Here is a 19,661-nt window from a genome sequence, read left to right on the forward strand (position 1 = left end):
TATGTCGATATAGATTTTAGTAAGGCCAAATCCATGTCTCTTGATATTGTACTCTCAACTTGAAGAAGATTGTCAGGTGCAACCTATAATTCCTTGAAAACAGATTTAGGTATATGGCAATCGTGACGAGTGTAACCTGAACAAGGCCTATAAGCCTTGATTGTTTTTTATCTGCCTTTTGGAGGTTCTCAGAAAAATTTTAGAGTCCACCCTTACTAAAAGTAGTGTGAGAACTGGCTATGCCACCTTATGGATACAGCTGTTCATGTTGTGTATCAGTATATATGAGTCAATGTTTTGGATACACTATTCTTCTTCTTGGTCATTTGCAAAACAATTTTCTATGTTGGACGTTCAGCAGTAGGTACAACAAAAAGCCGAGATAATATCGTTTTCGATATCGATATTTAAGTTTCGATATCGATAGTTATTGTGAAATATTGGTATGTAGTATCGCCCAACACTAGTAGTAGTATCCTCTTAAAGAAAGTCGGAACATCATGGAAAAGAGTATTCAGCCAAATTCTGGACAAAGCAGACCAGAGAAGGATAAATTCATAGTCAAGCCAGATGAATAAAAACAATTTGAAAAAGAAGATGAAGTTCACAGGTAGTTTTGGAGGAAACAGGGATCAATAGAAACATGAGCCACATTTTCATTGGTGCTTTGCCATATCATCTTCAAGTCTCATTCTTCTAAAAAATTGCACCTGGAGTCTAAAACAGCCTCCTTCCAGCATTAAAGCTTTATTTGCATTGAGTACAATGTTTCTCTATCTTCTTCTTCATCATTTCAATCACAATTACAACCAACCAAACTAAGCCAGATTTATTGGAAGAGCCCTCATCTTAAACTATATTAATACATCTTAGTAAGTAACTGAAACAATTGTGTTGGATTGTATTGTATTGGTTTAACTAAGGTCCATGTGTCAACCCTGCAGTGTGCTGCTACAGCTGGGTTCGAACCCATGTTACCAACCTGAGATCAAACTCACTGTACCACAAGACTTTGACTACAACTTTTGTAACAAAAATTGAAGTTTAAAAAATTGTCATCAGCTTGACCACATAAAGTTTTGACCACATAACTACGACAACCTGACTTACCAGCCTAAGATCAAACCCACTGCACCACCACAGGACAACAATTGTGTTTGAAACAAAAAATGATAAATTTAGACTTTCTGCCAAGACAAGAAACCAAGAACAATAATCACTCAATGTCCAAGGACACAAAGACCACAAATAAAAATACATGTAAAAAATACACATAAAGGCAAAAAAACTGTCAAAAAAAATTGGCTGATTTTGGAGGAGGCTGGGGTAGTAGTGACACATTTTTCTTTTTCGGAAATACACTGTTAATGCTAGAGTAACAAAGGGGTAGAATATTTCTTTGATCTGTTCAACACAAGCTTCCAGATTTCACTTAAATCAGAGTGGTTATGTAGTTCAGAAATCATTTTTTCACCCAGTTGAATATTTGGCCATCAGAGATGAACAAGGAATTGTAGCGCATTGATATTGTAGTCAAAATATTCAGTGGTTTATTTGTGTACAATATTAAGCAAGGCATATCATTATCTAGATGACACTAGTACAAAATAGTTTTTCCAATAATTTAGACATATTTTCATGTATCAAGCAGGAGTAGGTGGGAGGGGTCTGCACATGAGGTCCATAAAGCCAAAATTTTGAAGAGGCTTCAGCTTAAAACAATAACATTTTCACAAGAAATTTTTGGTAAAAAAAATGTCAAAATGTCAAAAAAAACAATATTAAGGGGGTTGGGGGTCTTCTTATTCCTCCCAGTATACACTACACTTTGATTTGAATTTATTCATTAGTTTAAACGAGAATAAAAAAACATGGTTAGGCTTTCTTTATGGATATTGGTATGTTTACAAATAAAAATAATGAAACAGTTATTTTATATAAACACTTTTATAGCAAATTTAAATTATTTATTTGCCTGATTCAAAATTTAAGAGCAACTGAAAACTTACTCAATTGAGCCAACAGTTCTTCCAGAACCTTCAACAGTTTTTGAGCCCCATCTTTGTTCTTGCTCAGATACATCATTAACAAAATCAGCATCTGTTTCCCAATCATCATCCTCTTGAGATGCTGCTGGAGCAATCAATTTAGGCTTTGGAGCAATTACAGCTGGCTTTGTTTTCCACATTTCTCTAGAAACTAAAAAAACAAAAAAAAAATTATATGCAAGCAAAAACAGAAAGAAGTTACCTTATAAAAACTTATTAACAGCCTTACCACATAAGAAAAAAATTATAGAAAGTCAGTATTTTCATTTAAAGGGTTTGATGGCAATCTTACCTGTACACATGTTGGCAGAAGTTCAAATCAACAACAATATATCAATAAATCAAACAGAATGCAAATATTAAATAACCAATGGAGGTATCTCCATCAGAGGTGGAGATACCTTGGACATGCGGTTTACTTGCCCCAAATTCAACTGCCAAAGACCATCCTCTGGTAGCAGCCATGCAGTATGTCCCAAAAACATCTTACAAAGAAGCTACTAAACTGACAGCAAAGAGAAATGACTGGCAACTTCTCTTGGATGCCATAAGTGCATCTGGTGGCAAAGAAGGATCTACAGTCCAGGACCATGATTCCCAGCATGTGGCACAGGCCCCACTAGTGAGTCATACCCACATTTTTGTTGGTTCAAGTGCAGGACTTGCACCCTTTGGCTAGTCTTACTTTAGAGCCTTTATTGAAAAAAAAAGAAAAAAGCAGATACAGTATTTCTGCTTTTACCAACACTAGTTAAGTTACTGAAAACATAGCACTAGTTTATAAATAAGTTGTTCAAAAGTAATATTTTCCAAAAATACTTATTTATAACAATTCAAACCTCTTTTATTAGGCAACTCAAATACAAATTATTTTCCTATCATTTCAACATAAGGGTGCTTAATTTGAATTTCATCAAATAAAAATAGCACTAAATTTTGCAATTGGAAACTTTGCCATCAAAATGTACCCTTAAATTGAAACAGTAGGAAAACAGCTTACATCGTTGATGATTGTGATCCCAAGAGCAAGTTCCATTGTGAATCCACCCTGCATATTTAAGAAGTTTTTTATAGACAATCAAACAAGGTTAATAACCTTATCGGAAAAATCGTAATAAGGTTAATGATAATGGGAAAAAGAAAGCAAGTGTCCCCACAAAAAAATGGAGAGAACCCCTGTGTGGGCTGCAACATGAAATTAAAACCTCATGCTAAAGCAATGTTGTGTGATGGGTGTGAAAAGTGGCTATGCATTTCATGTATTGAAATGACAGAATTCAGGTACAACCTTATAAACAAATTAAGTGCTGGATCATCATTCTCCTGGTATTGCCCCCTTTGTTTATCCGACCCCGCAAGAAAAAGTGCTACCGCTGAGGATGTAAACACGATTGTGAAAGAACAAATTGATTGCCTAAAAACTGAACTGCTCGCAGAAATGACTATAATGGTTGATTCAATTGCTGAAAGAGTTTCAGAAATTGAAATAGAACTGTTAAAAAAGTGCAACAAAGCTGACATGGGAACACAAGTCAAATATCTCGTTGGAGAAGAACTAAAAGTGTTGAAGGAAACCTTAACAAACGAATTCCATGCCGAGCTTGCAGCCATTACTAAGGCTCACAAATCGGAAGCCCGCAAAGAAGTGAGAGACGAAATAAGAAGAGACCATGATAGGCAGCGCTGAAGGCTAAATATCATAGCTCACGGAATTCCCAAGCTAGAACAGGGTACGAGCCAGGAGAAGGAACAGGCTGATATAATGTTCATCAGCGAGCACCTAAAAACCTCCTATAAAATTCCAGAATTTCATCTCACAAATGCAAAGCGCTTGACACCTAAGAATAACCAGATTGTTGCCAGACAACAGCCACAAAGAATAGTGCCAGTGATATTTACCATCCCCAACATGATGATAAAAAAGGAAATCACTAGAATCTCCTTTTTGAAAAAGGAGACAATTCAGAACCCAAGCGATATAAGCAGGGAGGACAGAGAGAAGCAAGCAAAGCTTGTGAAAGAATTAAAGGACCGGCTGGAAAATGGTGAAAAAGACCTTGTTATCTGTAAAAGTTGCATTGTCCCAAAAAACCAGCAGTGAGCGGGGTTGGGAACTTTCCCTTCCCCACTAGTGTAAATAGATCCGATAGTTCAAATTATTTAGACTGTAGTGACTATAGATTTACAGGTTCGGAAAGGGATATGGTATCCACGAGTTATGAAGATGCCCAAACAGCTAGTGAAATAAGTGATAGTAGCCCAAGTGATCTAGTACAAAACATTAAAAGTCATTGCTCTAAGTTTCTCCAAGTGCTGAGCACAAACGTAGACTCCTTGCCAAATAAACTAACAGAGTTACGGATCTTAGCAATGAAAAATGATTTTGATGTGATTTGCGTAGCTGAAATTAAGCCAAAGAATACAAATAACCCCTTGGACGATGCCCACATTGGAATTGCTGGATACTTTCTATTTACAAACTTACAAGATGACCCAAGAAGAGGAATTGCAGTCTATGTGAAGGCAACCTTATTGGTAAGAAGAATCTCTCTTAATAAAGTTTTTGATTGGGTTGAATATTTAGCTATAGAGATTGTGCTACCCCAAGAAAGTCTAGTTTTAGCCACCTTTTACCAGAGCCCAAGTTGCCCAAACCTAATAGAGTCTGAACTGGCACTTTGTAAGGCCCTGCAGTTGCTACAAGATAAGAAGCCAAAGAACCTTTTAATAATTGGAGATTTTAACCTTCCTCAAGTCAGCTGGGTTGATGGCTTAGGGTATTCCCCCCAGCATCATGAGGGTCATGGTATGAATTTTGCTTTCCTCACTAACCTAGCAGAAAATATGCTATATCAATCCATTGAATCACCAACAAGGTTCAGAGATAGACAAATACCCTTGCTACTTGACCTGGTAATCACAGACAACCCAGATCAAATTCTAAGTATCAATCATTTACCACTGATTGGTGCAAGTGATCATGTATGTCTCTTAACAACTCTCCAACTGTCACCACCCTCTTCCGACCATATTTGCAGAAGATATATCGATTACGAGAAAATCTGCAAGGAACTAAGGAGAATGCAAAATGGCAAATGGGAAGCACTGTTTGAGCACAACTCAAGCAATGACAGCTGGAATCTCTTCAAGGAAATAATGCTAAAGCACGAGGAGACATGTACCACTGTTTCATATATCAAGAGGCCACGCACCCTACCTTACTTGACAAGGTCCATAAAACAGGAAATGAACAGATACTGGGCAAAATACAGGCAAACCAATTCTCGAGAACAATATGATAAATTCAAAAAAGCAAGGAATAGACTGAGAAAGATTACAAGATACTCTATAAAAAAGCATGAAGATATCATTGCTACAGAAACTAAAACTAATCCAAAGAAGTTCTGGAATTATGTATCATCAGCAAAGCCAAGACGACATTCCATTCCCTACCTAACCATGCCATCTGGCAAAATCACTGATCATGCAGAGATAGCAGAAACCTTAAACAAACAATATTCCTCAGTCTACACAGTGGAAAACTCTAGAAACATCCCAGATACCCGGGAATATTCTGTCAATGTAACAATGCCAATGGTTGTCATTTTTGAGTCAGATGTCCAAAAACAACTGAAAAAGCTTGATGCATCAAAGTTGAAAGGACCAGACAGTATACACCCAAGACTACTCAAAGAGACTGCTGAACTGATATCCTCACCTTTAGCAAAAATCTTCAAGAACTCACTAAAGGAAAAAGTTGTCCCCTCTGACTGGAAAAAAGCTACTGTTATACCAATACACAAGAAAGGCTCCAAAGACAAAGCTGAAAATTATAGGCCAATAAGTCTAACATCAGTAACTTCAAAGATTCTCGAGGGAATCATAAATGATGCTGTCACTAAGCACTTGACATACAACAACATCATGTCTCCAAATCAGCATGACTTCCAAAATGGCCATTCCACGGACATAAACCTAATACAGTCATACAAAGAAGTCACCAAACTACTGGAAAAAAGGACACCCATGGACATGATTTTGTTGGATCAAGCAAAAGCATTCAACAAACTCGCACACCTAAGGCTGAAAAGAAAGCTTCAAGCTTGTCACATCTACTTGGACATCATTGAATGGATTGTAGACTTCCTGGGAGAACAAACCCAAAGAGCTGCTGTTATTAATGATAAAGGAGTACATGTACTATCATCACCTATACCTGTTCTTAGCAGAGTTCCCCAAGGAACCGTGCTTGGGCCATCACTTTTCAACATATATATCAATGATGCTCCTGAAATACTCCAAAACCTTCTCACACTCTATGCAGATGATTCTAAGCTCATTGGGGCAGCATCATCTTGGGCGGAGGCTGCATCAATCCAAGCCAATCTTGACAAGCTGGATGACTGGGCTAGACAATGGCTACTTGAATTTAATTCAAGTAAATGTAAAGTTTTACATTTTGGCAATAAAAATCAAAAACATATTTACACCATGCAAAACCAAATAACTGGTCGAAGAGAACCCCTAGTTGCAGTTACAGAGGAAAGAGACTTGGGTTTCATAGTTGACTGCCAGTTAAAGTTTCAAAGTCATACAGAAAAGATTGTAGCTAGTGCAAACTTTGCTTTAGGGACAATTAAACAAACATTCACAACTAGATCTCCATGAACAATCACCAAGCTATACAAAAGTCTTGTCAGACCAAGGCTAGAAACTGGCATGTCAATTGCATCTCCCTTCTACAAAGCGGACAAGGACATGATAGAGAAAGTACAGAGGAGAGCAACAAAGATAGTAGACGGGTGCCAACATCTTCCTTACCCAATTAGACTGCAAACTCTGAACTTATGCAGTATGACTTACTGAAGAAAAAGGGGTGACATGATTAACACTTACAAATTGATTCACAACAATCCAATTCATGGTCTCTTCTTCATCAATTCATCAAGGCAGACAAGGGGTCATTCTAAGAAGCTCATAAAGGTGAATGCTCAGAGGAGGGAACGCCATCACTTCCTAACCAACCAGGTAGTAGACCAGTGGAACTCCCTGAGCTATCATACTGTATCCAGTAAGACCATCAAAGAATTCAAAGTCTCACTTGACAAGGAGTGGAGCAATAAGGAATGGAGGCTGGTATGGGACACCTTGGAGTCCCAGACCAGAAAATAAACCAACTCAATATTCAAAACAATTCCAAATTGATCCACATGGCAATTTTTGAAGAAATGCTGAGCAATGCTACAGGATGGAAAATCCTTTCACAACAAGTTGCAATTAAGTTTCACAACAAGTTTCCAAGTTGCAATTTAAAGTAATTTAAGTTGCATAATAAATGAGATTTGAATTCTTAGAAATAAGTATTTTTGGAATATATTGCTCTTGAAAAACTAATTTATAAACTATTTATATGATTTTAGCCACTTTTCAATTACTTAAGTAGTGTTGATAACTTCTTTGCATGGTTACAAAAATGAAATACTTTTGGGGCCCCTTGGAGGGCTCAAGATACAATTAGCCATAGAAGCAATTCTTGAATTATGAAAGAGCATAAGAAAGGCATGATGTTTTCACTTTCATCTTAACCAAACTATATTACCCACTAGAAATTTACCTAGTTATTGATATATATGATTCTTTTCAATTCCTATTTGGTAACAAGACATAAAGTTTTAAGTTTTACATAATTTTGCTCAAGGATAGCCTATACACTTGATGTAGTAAAATATATTTCAATAATATATATTACATATATATTTGAAAAAGGTAGCATTGGCCTAAGGCATATCCAGTGGTATGTTCATCATTTAAATAGCAAACTAGCCCAAACATCACAAGTTTAATGAAACAATTTCAGGACAAATTAGCCGAATTTCTGCGGTAAAATAGCTAGCTTAGACAGGTTTAGATTCATTCCTCAGCTTTTATTTAGACTACATATCTCTACAGCTTTCCAAGGTAATCAAAAATATTAAATTATAGAGCTCCCCTTATACAAGTGAAATTAGAGCCTTTCTATCAGAGACTAAATGAGACCACTCCTTAAACAGCCTTACAGAAATTCAAATCTTGCTGCCTAAATAATTATTCTTGTTATAGATGTCGCCAATGAAAGCACGGCCTTCAGTCTGGATCTCATTTCCAAATAAAAGAAGAAAAGAAGATAGAAGATTAGAGAAAAATTAAGAATGGCTTTTGTTTACTATTAAAAGCTTATTCTTTTATAAAGCTAACTGTCCAAAATGGTAATTTTTATAATATCTAGTTATCAAATCTTTGGTAAAATTATACTTTTGGCTATTTTGAGGAAGCGTTAGGTTTGGAAAATGAAACTTAGGGATGGGTCTACAGGCTAAAGTATGTCCCGGGAAGGTATTTGGAAGTACTACCTCCACTTCTTTCCCCTTTAGAGGGTCCTGACCTTTAAAATATGTGTTTTACAAAAGTTGAAACCTGGCAAAATACATGTTTGTTTAAATGAGTTACAACAAAATTGTTCTCAGCTTCACAATTTGTAAGGTTATAAAGATATGCAAATACATTTCCTAAACTTAAAAAAAAACATTGATATGGTTTAAAATTCTACCCAAGTAAAACAAATTGTATTTTTAGAACTAAAGCTGGAGAAAAAAAAACAATAACTGGAAATTAAGGTAAAATGTTTTTTTGTCATAATTTTAATAGGTAGGCTATATACCTGTCATGTAGACAAATTTCAGGACCCTCTAAAGAGAGAAGGTGTGGAGAGGTACTTTGAAATGGATATACAGCTAATATGAAATAGGCTAGTATAGCTTATATACAGAGAAAAAATCCTTAGCCAATCATTGTAGCCTACATAGTATTTTTTCTTAGCTGACTAGGTGGCTAAAAGTGATGAAAGTGTATAGAAATCTGTAAATTTGCCAACCAGCTGGTGATTGGATCTCATTTCTATCTAAATTTAAGCCTGAATTAGCCAACTAGTCAGCTAATAATAGAATTTATACAAACTATACACTATTAAATTAGCTAACTAGTTGGCTATGAATATCCAGGTAACTACCATAAACTTTAGTTTGAGCTGTCAGTAAAGTTCCTAATGCACTTGTGAAATTTGCTAACTAGGCTTAGTTGGCTATTAAGATCCCAGGTATATATAAGCCTTAGTTTAACATAGCAAACTAGTCAGCTACCAATAAAATTTCCAACATACTTGAGGAATTAGCTAACTTGTTGGCTGTTAAGGTCTCACCTGCATCACCTTTCAGCCTGAAGCAATCAAATTGTTAGCTATTAATACAGTATCTAATAGCCTATAAGCTGCAGCAAAATTAACTAACTAGTTGGCTATCTCACTATTTATTCATTGCTTTTTTAAGAGTCCCATCTATAATAATGCCCCTTTACAGCTCTCTTTCCCAAAACAAAATTTTGCTAACTTGTTCATAAAGAACAAGGTTCAATTTTTTCTTTATGCATAAACTATACTTTTTTATACATGCTCTGTGGTGTATATCTGTCTTGATATTAGCTGGATAGTCTGAATGTTATCTAGAGAAAATGAGAAGAAAGCAAGATATTCCATATCCCTGAATCCTCCTACTCAGTCATAGTAAAGTGATCGGAAAGAGAAAATCTAAATTAATTGGCACTGCAAATCAATTATAATTTGCACTCTGATAAAATAATAATATTTTTTCTTAATCCTGGCCATCTCTTTTCTAAGCCCTATTCCCCTAAACCTCTTCTTACCCCTTTGTTGTTAAATAAAGTCAAGTCAACAACCTTGTCCCTACCTCCTCCCCATTAAAAAAAGGATTGTTAGCACTTGTTGGCAGACAATCCTAGTTTGCTAATTTCCTTTCCTATAATTCAGTATTGAACTGGTTCACTATTTACATATTTGTGTATACAGAAACTATTTTTTAATAGCAAACTGGTTGGCTATATTTAGGACATCTATACACAAAGTAGTTTGATATAAGCCAAATAGTATAAATATTGTGTAAAGAGTATGAGCAGAAAGCAAGATGCTCCACATTCCTACCTCTGACCCCTCTCAGCAAAATGATGGGGAAGAGAAAATCTAAATTAATTGGCACTTCAAATGACCTTGACCTGTTTGCTATTTTAAACTAAAGTTCATATATATACATGGAATATTAATAGCCAACTAGTTAGCTAATTATATAAAGTATGTATGGTTCTCTTAATGTCTTGGGCACTTCAAATCACTTTGATTGCTGACTAGTTTGCTATTTTAAACTAAAGTTTATATATACATGGGATATTAATAGCCAACTAGTAAGCTAATTCTATAAAATAAATATACTTCTCTTATTAGCTGACTAGTTGGCTAATTCAGGCTGACGTGTATATATAGGTGAGATCTAATAGCCAACTGGTTGGCTAATCTATACATGTGCATGTAGTTGAAACTTCAATAGCAAACTAGTTAATTAGTTTAAAATACCTTCCCAGCTCATACTTTAGCCTGTAGATCCATCCCTAAAAGTTTCATTGTCATAACCTAACCCCTTTTCCAAAATAGCTAAAGTAGAACTTTACCAAATATTCTGATGAGTAAATGTCTTCCAAACCATGACAGGGTAAATAGATGCAGATTGTAAGTTCTAGCAAAGATTAAAAAAAATCCTTAATCAGTACATCAAAATAAGGCTACACTATAATGGTTGCTAGGACTACTGTGACAAGTACTCTATCTTTTCCTAGTGATGTCAATATAAATAGTTATCTGTTTTTTTAATTGCTTGAAATGTTGCAGCTCTTGATTAAGAGGCAGGCCTATTGCAAATTATCTCTTGGTTGATAGTGCCACATAGGCCTAATTGCCAAAGAATTACAACAATCAAATTAGGCATAAACATTATCAAGTGAAAACTTAATTATTGTGGTGTGTCCTTTCAGTTTGGAAGCCTAGTGAACCAGCCTATATCTTCCCCATTAGGGACTAGGCCTAGCCTGTAGGGTAGATGTGTAGTGTTCAACATAATTATCATCATCATTTTATTTATAACCCATCACAAAAAAACTGGGCAGAAAGCCCAGAAAAAGACAGCAAAAATCAAGTAAAAACAAAATAGAGACAATATAAATAAAAAGCACACTTTGATAACTGCAAACAAGGGACAGACAGAAATGACCAAAGATGGGAAGACTTCTGGCATTTGATAGAGAAATCACAAATATGCTTCTTATTAACCCCAGACAGGTTTACAAATGGAGACTTTCTTTGCAGAAAAGAGGTACTTGTCCAAGTTGGAAATTCCATTAAATACTTTGCAAATTTAATGTAAAGGAGATGAACTTGCTTTCTCTTGCCACAATTAGGGAAAGACCAAAGAGGAGTAAGGGCAAGTAAGTGAGAAACTCTTAGGCTATTATATTGCTGAGAACAATGAACTCTACTTAGATACAAAACGTTTGAAGCCAGAGGCATACACAGCCCAGATCTTTCTGGCATAATTTTTAAATGCCAGGTTTACAGTTTCTTTCAGCTTTGCTCCAATAGGCATGCAAAGTTAAGTAAGGCTGCTAGCAAAAGGAACCTCAGAGCTGGATAGACGCATTGAGTTTCTGTTCCCATTATATTTGAATGGTAGAACAACTGTTTTATCAGTATTAAAGCTCAAATCAATGTGTTTGCATTCTTCTTGGGGAAACTCAAAGGTTGAGCTTAGCTGGGATGAAAACAAAAACACTTGATGTCTTTTTTAACATTTCAAGCCCTTGAAGGGGCTCAAAACAGCCAACTGTAACCAATAGTTTAAAAATGTGTTTCTAAAAAACTGGCTGGTGAGAAAAAAATGGTATTTGTAGCTGATTCAGGAATGGCCATTATTATTTTTCATTAGTCATGCAATTTTATTATGAAAACAAATTTGCAGAAATTTCAAAGAAGAGTCAGAAACCCCTGGTAAATGACATCAGTTTTGGTATGACATCATTTTCAAAGGCTCTTCCTAAAAATTCCTGCAAATTTGTCTTTAAACCAACATTTTAATATCGGGATTAGGCTAATGAAAATAATATTTATCATTCTTGAATCAGCTACAAGTGGAAATTCTCTCTCTAGAACTTCTTTTTTTTTAATATGATTATAAACTTTTGCTTATTATGGAATGTTTTTGCCTAAAATATAATTTTCTATAGAAACGGTTATTGAATTATGGAAGAGCAAAAAAAAGGCATCATGTAATGTATTCACTTTCATCCTGGAATCCCTGTAAAATCCTAAAAACAACTTCAAGAAATCCTACAAGACTTACTTGGGCTGTATCATTCTTAAAACTGCTTAAACCAGTACATTATACAGTTTCATGAACACTAGGATACTGGCTTAAGATTGTCATTCTGATAATAGCAAGGGATTGAAATGCAGATGATGATACAATCTTTTTATCACAGACCCCCCCCCCCTCTATTTTGGATGTGTATAAACCAAAGGCTAGGGATATAAAACCATTTGGTAATTCTTACTTTTCTATACTGTGTAGCAAACTTTTATATAGTTTACAACTATCTCTGGCTTTTGAATGGATTATTAGACTTAGGAAGAGGGTAAATTCTAGATTTTTTTTTTTTTTTTTTTTTTTTTTTTTGTCTCATAGAGTAGTTGTTAAGTGAATGTAATTTCCATAAATGGATCTACTGCTACTGCTACTACTAACAACTCATTACAGCAACAAACTGCCTGAGGCCAACACAGCTAAACATGCTTCTCCTACATCCCGAATCCCAGGAAGTTCCTATTTCCTTTAAATCTTTCTTTATTATGTCCTCCCACCCCAGATGAGGATGACCTGCTTTCCATTTTGCCCTAGATGGTTGGCCAAAAAGGACAATCTGTCATCCTACATCTATACAATGTGCCCTAGCCATCTCAACCTTTCTTTGATTATAGTGCTAGAAAGCAAGATTGAACCAGATTTTTTATATAGCCTACTGTTTGTAATACAGTCAGTCAGTCAGGTGCCCAGAACAATCCATAGGCAATTTCTCTGGAAAATACCTAGCAAATCTTCATCTGCGTTTCAGAGCACCCATGCCTCAGAGCCATATTTGACAACTGTCATCCCTGTAGTTTCTATCTAATTTTGGTTTTGCCAACTTATCTTCCCATTCTTCCAAACCTTTTTTAACTGTGAGAAAACACCCTTAACCTTGGCTATTCTACTTTTAGTATATTCACTGCTCCCACTGTCTTTACTATTAATGCTACCAAGGTAAGTGAATCTGCCCAGCTGATTAATTTTTTTGTTACCCAGGATCACCGTTTCATCTTCACTCATTACTAGCCCTAGTAACTTAGTCTTCTTAACTTTAATTTTCAATCCTATTCTACAATCCTGAACTTGCACAACCACTATAAGTTCATTCATTTTGCTCACACTTTCATCTAGGATGCTCAAATCATCAACATAATCTAAGTCCATTAGAGTTTTTCCTCCCCATTTGATTCTGTGGTCTCCCATTGCCTTTCCTTTGCTCCTTAAGACAAAGTCCTTAAAAATGATCCACATAAAGGGGGGTAGAACACAACCCTGCTTTAATACAAAATACTTTAACTCCTGATTTAATACAAAACCAGCTGCATACTCATGTCCTACCTTAACCACAGCATGTTATCCTTGTACATTGCACTAATCACTTTATTGTATTTATCTGGTATACCATACAAGGATAAGACCTTTGTTGAAGCTCTTCTATCAACAGAATTGAATGATTGCTCATAATCTACATAAAAAAAACTGAGGACCAAAGGTGTTTGGCAGCTCAGGCATGACTCAATTATTAGCTTAAGAGTAAGAATTTCGTTGACACATCCTCTACCTTTCTAAAACCGCACTGTTCTTCCCTTCAATCTTTGTCTACAGCATCTCTCAGTTTAAAAAGTATCATATGACTAAGTAATTTGCTACCTACAGAGACAAGACTAATGCCTCAATAATTGTGACACTCATTCTTGTCACCTTTATTATACAGTGGTTTCAAAAATCATATTCATAATCTTCAGTAGCTTATTTCTAACCTCAGAGCCACCATATTTAAGAAACTCATTTACCACACTATCAACACCTGGAGCCTAAAATATAATGGATATGGGGCCTAAAATATACTGTTGGTAGATATTGCCAAGCTACTACCTCTGCCCTTTTCTTATTTATAGTTCTTTGAAGATTTCATGCATAACATGTCTATTACCTATCTAAATTGCAGCAAAAATGTTTTACCTAAATTTCAGTTATTTCATCAACTCTGGTTATTGAAAAGGCAGCACTTTTATTTCAGTAGAATTCAAAGCCATGTCAAGGGTTTTTCCTAAACATAAGAAATAGAATCTTTAAAACCTTAAAAAATCAGCAATTAATAAAAGGTGTGTGACTCAAAAAAACCTTACTTGTGCCTTATTTGAGCAGTACATTTATTTCGTAATGTTTCACTTTAAAAGATCAATGCTGTTTAGACAAGGCAGGAGTGGATGGTGCTTCAAATATCTTCCCAGGCAATCATTAAGGCTCTAGATTGGTCCCTAGGAGTTTTATTCATCTAATTAAACTACAAGATCAACATTCTAGATATACAGGCCCTTTTAGGCTTTGGACGCTTATTTCTCTTGGAATTCTAGTTAACTTGTTGGTCAACTAACATTGAATTAAGCTTTTATTTATGCAAATGTCTATGTTTATGAATTGAATCAATCGCTTTGCCTGACGCTCATTGAGTGTCAGGCAATTTGTCAGGTGCTTACATTTTGAATGTTCAACCAAGAAATTCCCATCCATTTATAGAATCTATCAACTAGCTAATCATAGGACCTACACAAATCAGAGTTAAAGGATAACCAAGAAAAAAAATGAACATACAAGAATCAAAAACTGATAAATTTTTTTTTTTTAATCCATTATTGGTTGTACTCCTATTAATATTATTTAAGCCTCTAAATATAGCTTTGCGTTTAACTTGAAGTCTACCTTTTTTAATCTTTGTAATTTTAATGATATTTTAACTAAAGCCCAACTTGACTTTAGATGCTTGTTTTCCTATCATTCCATGCAAATTAATGGTCCTGTCTCAATTCTAAATTCTTGGTTCAACCTGCCTAAGACCATAAGTATGCGTGCCTTGTTCACCTCTCATTCCAGGCAATCTAATGGTCCTATGTCAATTTTAAATTCTTGGTCAACATCCCTGAGACTATAGGCGGCGAGCCTTTCTAAAATCTAACAAACAAGTATTGTTCTAATAAGAGAGTTATACTTACTCCTGCTGTTTACCCCTACCATTTAACCAAACACTTTGAAAACTATAGGTTCTGTGACTATCTATTTTAGTTTTTCTGCCCTAGGAATGACGCATTGATGGATAGTAGATAGATATATCTATTAACAAATGAACTAACATCATTTTTATACATTTGTAATAAGGGGGTTAATGCAAGGTTTGCCTTTCACTCAGTTGGACTATCTGTCTTGGCTTTCTCTACAATTAGCTGTGGCTTGATGCCCACAACTAATTGATTTTAATTCAAAGTCAATATAAGTCTTGAATCTAGAATTTTACTGGGAAGAGGATAAAAGAGAGAATTGGGAAAAAAAATTATCTGACTTCTGTCCTTTACCTGGAATTAACCATGAATTAAGTAAGTTTATTATGCTGTTTAAGCAAACCTAGAGTTTTCAGGCTATTCTGCTTATTGAATGCTGTTTGAACGGATTCAGAACAGAGTGCATATAGTACTGCCATGTGTAGCAGCTTCGAGAAATTCAAGTGTTCCCTAATAGGCCTCAGAGTAATGATGGTGACACATTAGCAATGAACCTGCATAAGATCCTGGATGCTATGCTTTCTTTAATCTTAAAAAGTATTATATATTTAATTTAAGAATTAACGACGCTTCTTGACTACTATGGTCCCTGCGTTGGCCCTGGAGTGCATTCCTGCAGCGTGATTTGATCTCTGGGTCCTGTATTACCAAGCTAAGGTCAAATCCACTGCGCCACCACAGGACAAAAAGGTATTAGCTTCAGAAGAAGAAGATTTCAAAAAAAAAACATAGCCTAAAGTATGCCCTAAACATGGATCCTGTCTGAGGGCACTAGCCCACCTTAGAAACATAAATGCATAAAAATAGGAAAATGAGAAACATTTCTCTTTAAATTTTGGCAAAAAAAAGTTTCATGCAGCACTTGCATCCCCCCCCCCCGAAATTTGCAGGTGGTGTTCATGACCCTAAGGAAGTATGTCTGAGCTACAGTGTTTACTCCTTCTGTGTTCCTAAGCTATAGAAGATTGGATAGAAACAGAATAAAAAGAATATTTTATGGTTTAAGACAGAAATAAAATAGAACCAATAAATATACCATTTGGCTCCCTATTTATTGCTCTTTCCAGATATATTAATCAATTATGTTGCAAATGCATTCCAGCCCCCTCCATCTGGTAATGGGGGTAGATTTGGTCTTGAGCTCTATACAAAAGTCTGCTGATTTTGCTGTGAACCAACAGTTGATGAGAGATAAGCTATAAAAAAAACACAAAATTTGTAAACATATGTATATAGCTTAGGGTTATATATGACCCCATTGGGGGGGGGGGGAAACAATTGTAACAGCATGGATTGTTGTATTTGGCAAGTGCACTATCCCAAGGATTTTAGTTGGATTTTCAGCTGTATTTTTTTTCCCATTTTTATAAAAAAATTATGCCTTGTAATTTGTGATTCAGTAAAGGCAGGGGACTTGGCACACTTATCTTGTGTCTCATTTTACGGTATATTACAAGTAATTATTTGGCAAAAAATACTTTCCTATATTATTAATTAAGATAAATGAGCTCTTGAACATGGTCTTGTCCATACTCATCTGTCCAATCCCCTAGGATAAAATTGTATAGCCAATCCATTATCCAAATAATCATGCCCAAGATCAAACCAAGTTAACATTAATAAATGTACATGTACCACTATAAGCAAAAACTCCTTTAATCTAATACAGTATACCCAAGTCATCACTGCACGTGAGGGGTCCTCAAAGGAATTTTCACTTGCCAATACAGGCGCTTTAAATTCCTGATCCTAGCAAGTAAGCGCGCCTGTGGCATCCCCTTGTGAAGTGTCACCTGACAAATATACACAAAAAATAAAAATACAAAAATTATTTATATACCCACCAAATTTTCAGCATAGCTTTCTTCACCACCTATCATCAAGAACTGATTCAGAATAATGTATAGACAAATCTGAAATAATACCATTCTAGTCGATTTACAATTTATTTAACAATCGTCCTTCAAAAAAAAAAAAACACTCACTTTCATGCAAAACCTTCTAAGAAATTATTTCACCCTGCCCACCTGTAACCAAACACCTCCTTGAATTGAAACTTCCTCTAATATACTAAAGTAAGGAAGAAAAAAATATATCCAACAAGTCACATCTAAATATTATTCAATATTTCATGGTAATTCTTGTTATGTTTACTTAAAAGTTTATTATACTGAAAACTAATTTTTTTAAATTGCCAAGCAAGTTTATTGGCGGAAAAACATCTTACAATTAATTTATGGCTAAGTATTTGAGTATTTATTTAAGTATTTGACTTCTATTTTTTAAAATCAATATCAACCCCCATCCCCCCCGCTAATGTTTTATATAACCCAAATTTGTTTCTAAAATCTTATATTTTTATCATACTTAGATAAAATTCATCAGGATTGAGCGACAGAGATACATATTAGAAAAATATTAGGTAGGGGCTATATCATACAAGTAAAAGTAGGTACCTGGCTAAAACCAGAGAAATATAGCATCAATTTTCCTAAATGTTCTGTTATATTTATCATATGGTCATGATCTTCAAATCCTCTATAGAACCTAAAAAAAAATTAGATTTTTACCATTCTCTTACAACTATTGACCAGTTTTCTCATGCTTATTTGTAAATTGTCTTTGCTTAGTAGTTCAGAAACACAAATAAGTTGTTTGCAGATGGTGCTTAGTTATGCAAACCCATTCTTGATAAAGCTAATATCTCACTTCTTCAAAGCAAATTGAATGCTCTTTTTGAATAGTGTTACAATAATTATATGTTTATAGATGCATTCAAGTTTACTGCTAAGCATTACTTCCACAAACCTGCTCCAATTTGCCCACGGAATAGTGCTAAGGTGTTCTAGTTCAAGTTTTTAGAGATGCTAGGACTTACTTCGACCCTGAAAGCAAAAATTTGGCAATGTTAACGCTTGTAATACAATATCACACTATAAATCAACTGTTAACGTTAATTGCCCGTAAATTGCAGTTTGGAGCAATCTAAGGATTTCGGTAGAACCCCGGAGTTTATGATTTAAGTTGTATTCAAAATTCATTAGTGACGAGGTGAAGTACTCTGATCAATAGCTTCCAAGATGAGTTTGCAGTCCCTGGACGACCACTCTGTATCCATTATTTGTTTGGAACTTTCAACAGATTCAGAAATAACAGTTTCATCAAAGTTTATTCCTACTGTTGACGATTCTTGAGGAAAAGAATTGGGTGCAGACTCTGAATAGGGTTAGACTACTTAACAAGTTTCAGGAAATGACCTCTAGCTTTTGAGTTAGGACCAAGAGTGGGAAATAACGCTGGGAATGTGTTAGCCCTCATTAACTTATAGGCTAAATGGCATCACCTCTATTCCTCCTGTATACAAGTGTTGGGAGTTTCAGTTTTGCTGTCTTGCAAGGTAGGAAAGTTCCGACTCACTGGATATCACTTTGGTGTCACATCTCTGCACATCTTCCGACACTTTAATGTCTTTAAAAAAAAGGGGCGGCTAGAGCCATTCCAACTTCAAGTTTTGGATGCACAAGTCCCTTATACAGAAGACTTTACAGGAACAATTAGAAAGATTATGCTTCTTTCTCTCTTACTCTATCAGTCCCATCAGCTGCATCAGCAACTAGCATCAGCAGCAGACTTCTTACCATGAGGGTTGAATTTTCATTCATTAACAACAGTGACCCCAAGGTTTTGCTCGGTATTTACAGAGAAGAGTGGGTGGCCTGAGAAAAAATAAGAGTGACAAGTGTTCATTTTTCCAAAGTGGCACTTTGCAACATTAAATTTAAGAAGCTAAGCCTCAACCCATTGATGAAGCAGGAATTTAATTCATTTGTTTCATATCCTCTTAGCCAATATGAGCATATACATGTTAAAAATCTAATCAAAAGTAGCTAAACTTGTTCCTTATACGAAGCACCTTCCACTTGATCAAAGATTGCAATGGATTAAATTTCTATCTTCAGTTATGATGTGAGGATGCAGATTTAATTATTCATTTATATTATAAATGTTCTTTACATTAATTTATCAATAGTTTGTGGATTATCCAGCTTGAAGTCGTCTTCTATATAAGTTGTTCTTTACAAAACCTAAAAGGTATCAGTTCTGTTTCATTTTTTCCAGGATATTGCAGTGACATTGGTGGAGAATCTTGGGTGGGGGGAATGTGACAAAGGTGCCAATAATTGACCAAATTGACAAATTTATTTAAAAAAAGTGAAAAACGGAAAAAAAAGGAATGAGGCCAACAGTAAAAATCTTTTGTGGGGGGCAGGGTCTCCCCAGCC

General features: G+C 35.3%; 2 protein-coding genes across 3 annotated transcripts in view; one reads left to right on the top strand and one right to left on the bottom strand.

Moving 5' to 3' along the window:
- LOC136037295 (src substrate protein p85-like) overlaps window positions 1-8,120 on the bottom strand; it is an 80,002-nt gene extending 71,882 nt beyond the window's left edge. Inside the window, exons 1-2 of one of the 2 annotated variants that reach the window (XM_065719938.1) lie at window positions 8,105-8,120; window positions 2,010-2,199 (exon numbers count right to left, since the gene is read on the bottom strand). In XM_065719938.1, the coding sequence (XP_065576010.1) occupies window positions 2,010-2,188 (179 nt within the window). In that variant the 5' untranslated portion in view covers window positions 2,189-2,199; window positions 8,105-8,120. Of the gene's footprint in view, window positions 1-2,009; window positions 2,200-8,037 lie in introns of both variants that reach the window. The other variant, XM_065719937.1, reaches the window with a different exon arrangement.
- A 76-nt stretch (window positions 8,121-8,196) lies between these two features.
- LOC136037296 (calponin homology domain-containing protein DDB_G0272472-like) overlaps window positions 8,197-19,661 on the top strand; it is a 198,847-nt gene continuing 187,382 nt past the window's right edge. Inside the window, exon 1 of the mRNA XM_065719939.1 lies at window positions 8,197-8,293. Coding sequence (XP_065576011.1) covers window positions 8,291-8,293 — 3 coding nt within the window. The 5' untranslated portion in view covers window positions 8,197-8,290. The remainder of the gene's footprint in view (window positions 8,294-19,661) is intronic.

Source organism: Artemia franciscana, chromosome 16 (genome assembly GCF_032884065.1).
Source record: "Artemia franciscana chromosome 16, ASM3288406v1, whole genome shotgun sequence".
NCBI lineage: Eukaryota > Metazoa > Arthropoda > Branchiopoda > Anostraca > Artemiidae > Artemia > Artemia franciscana.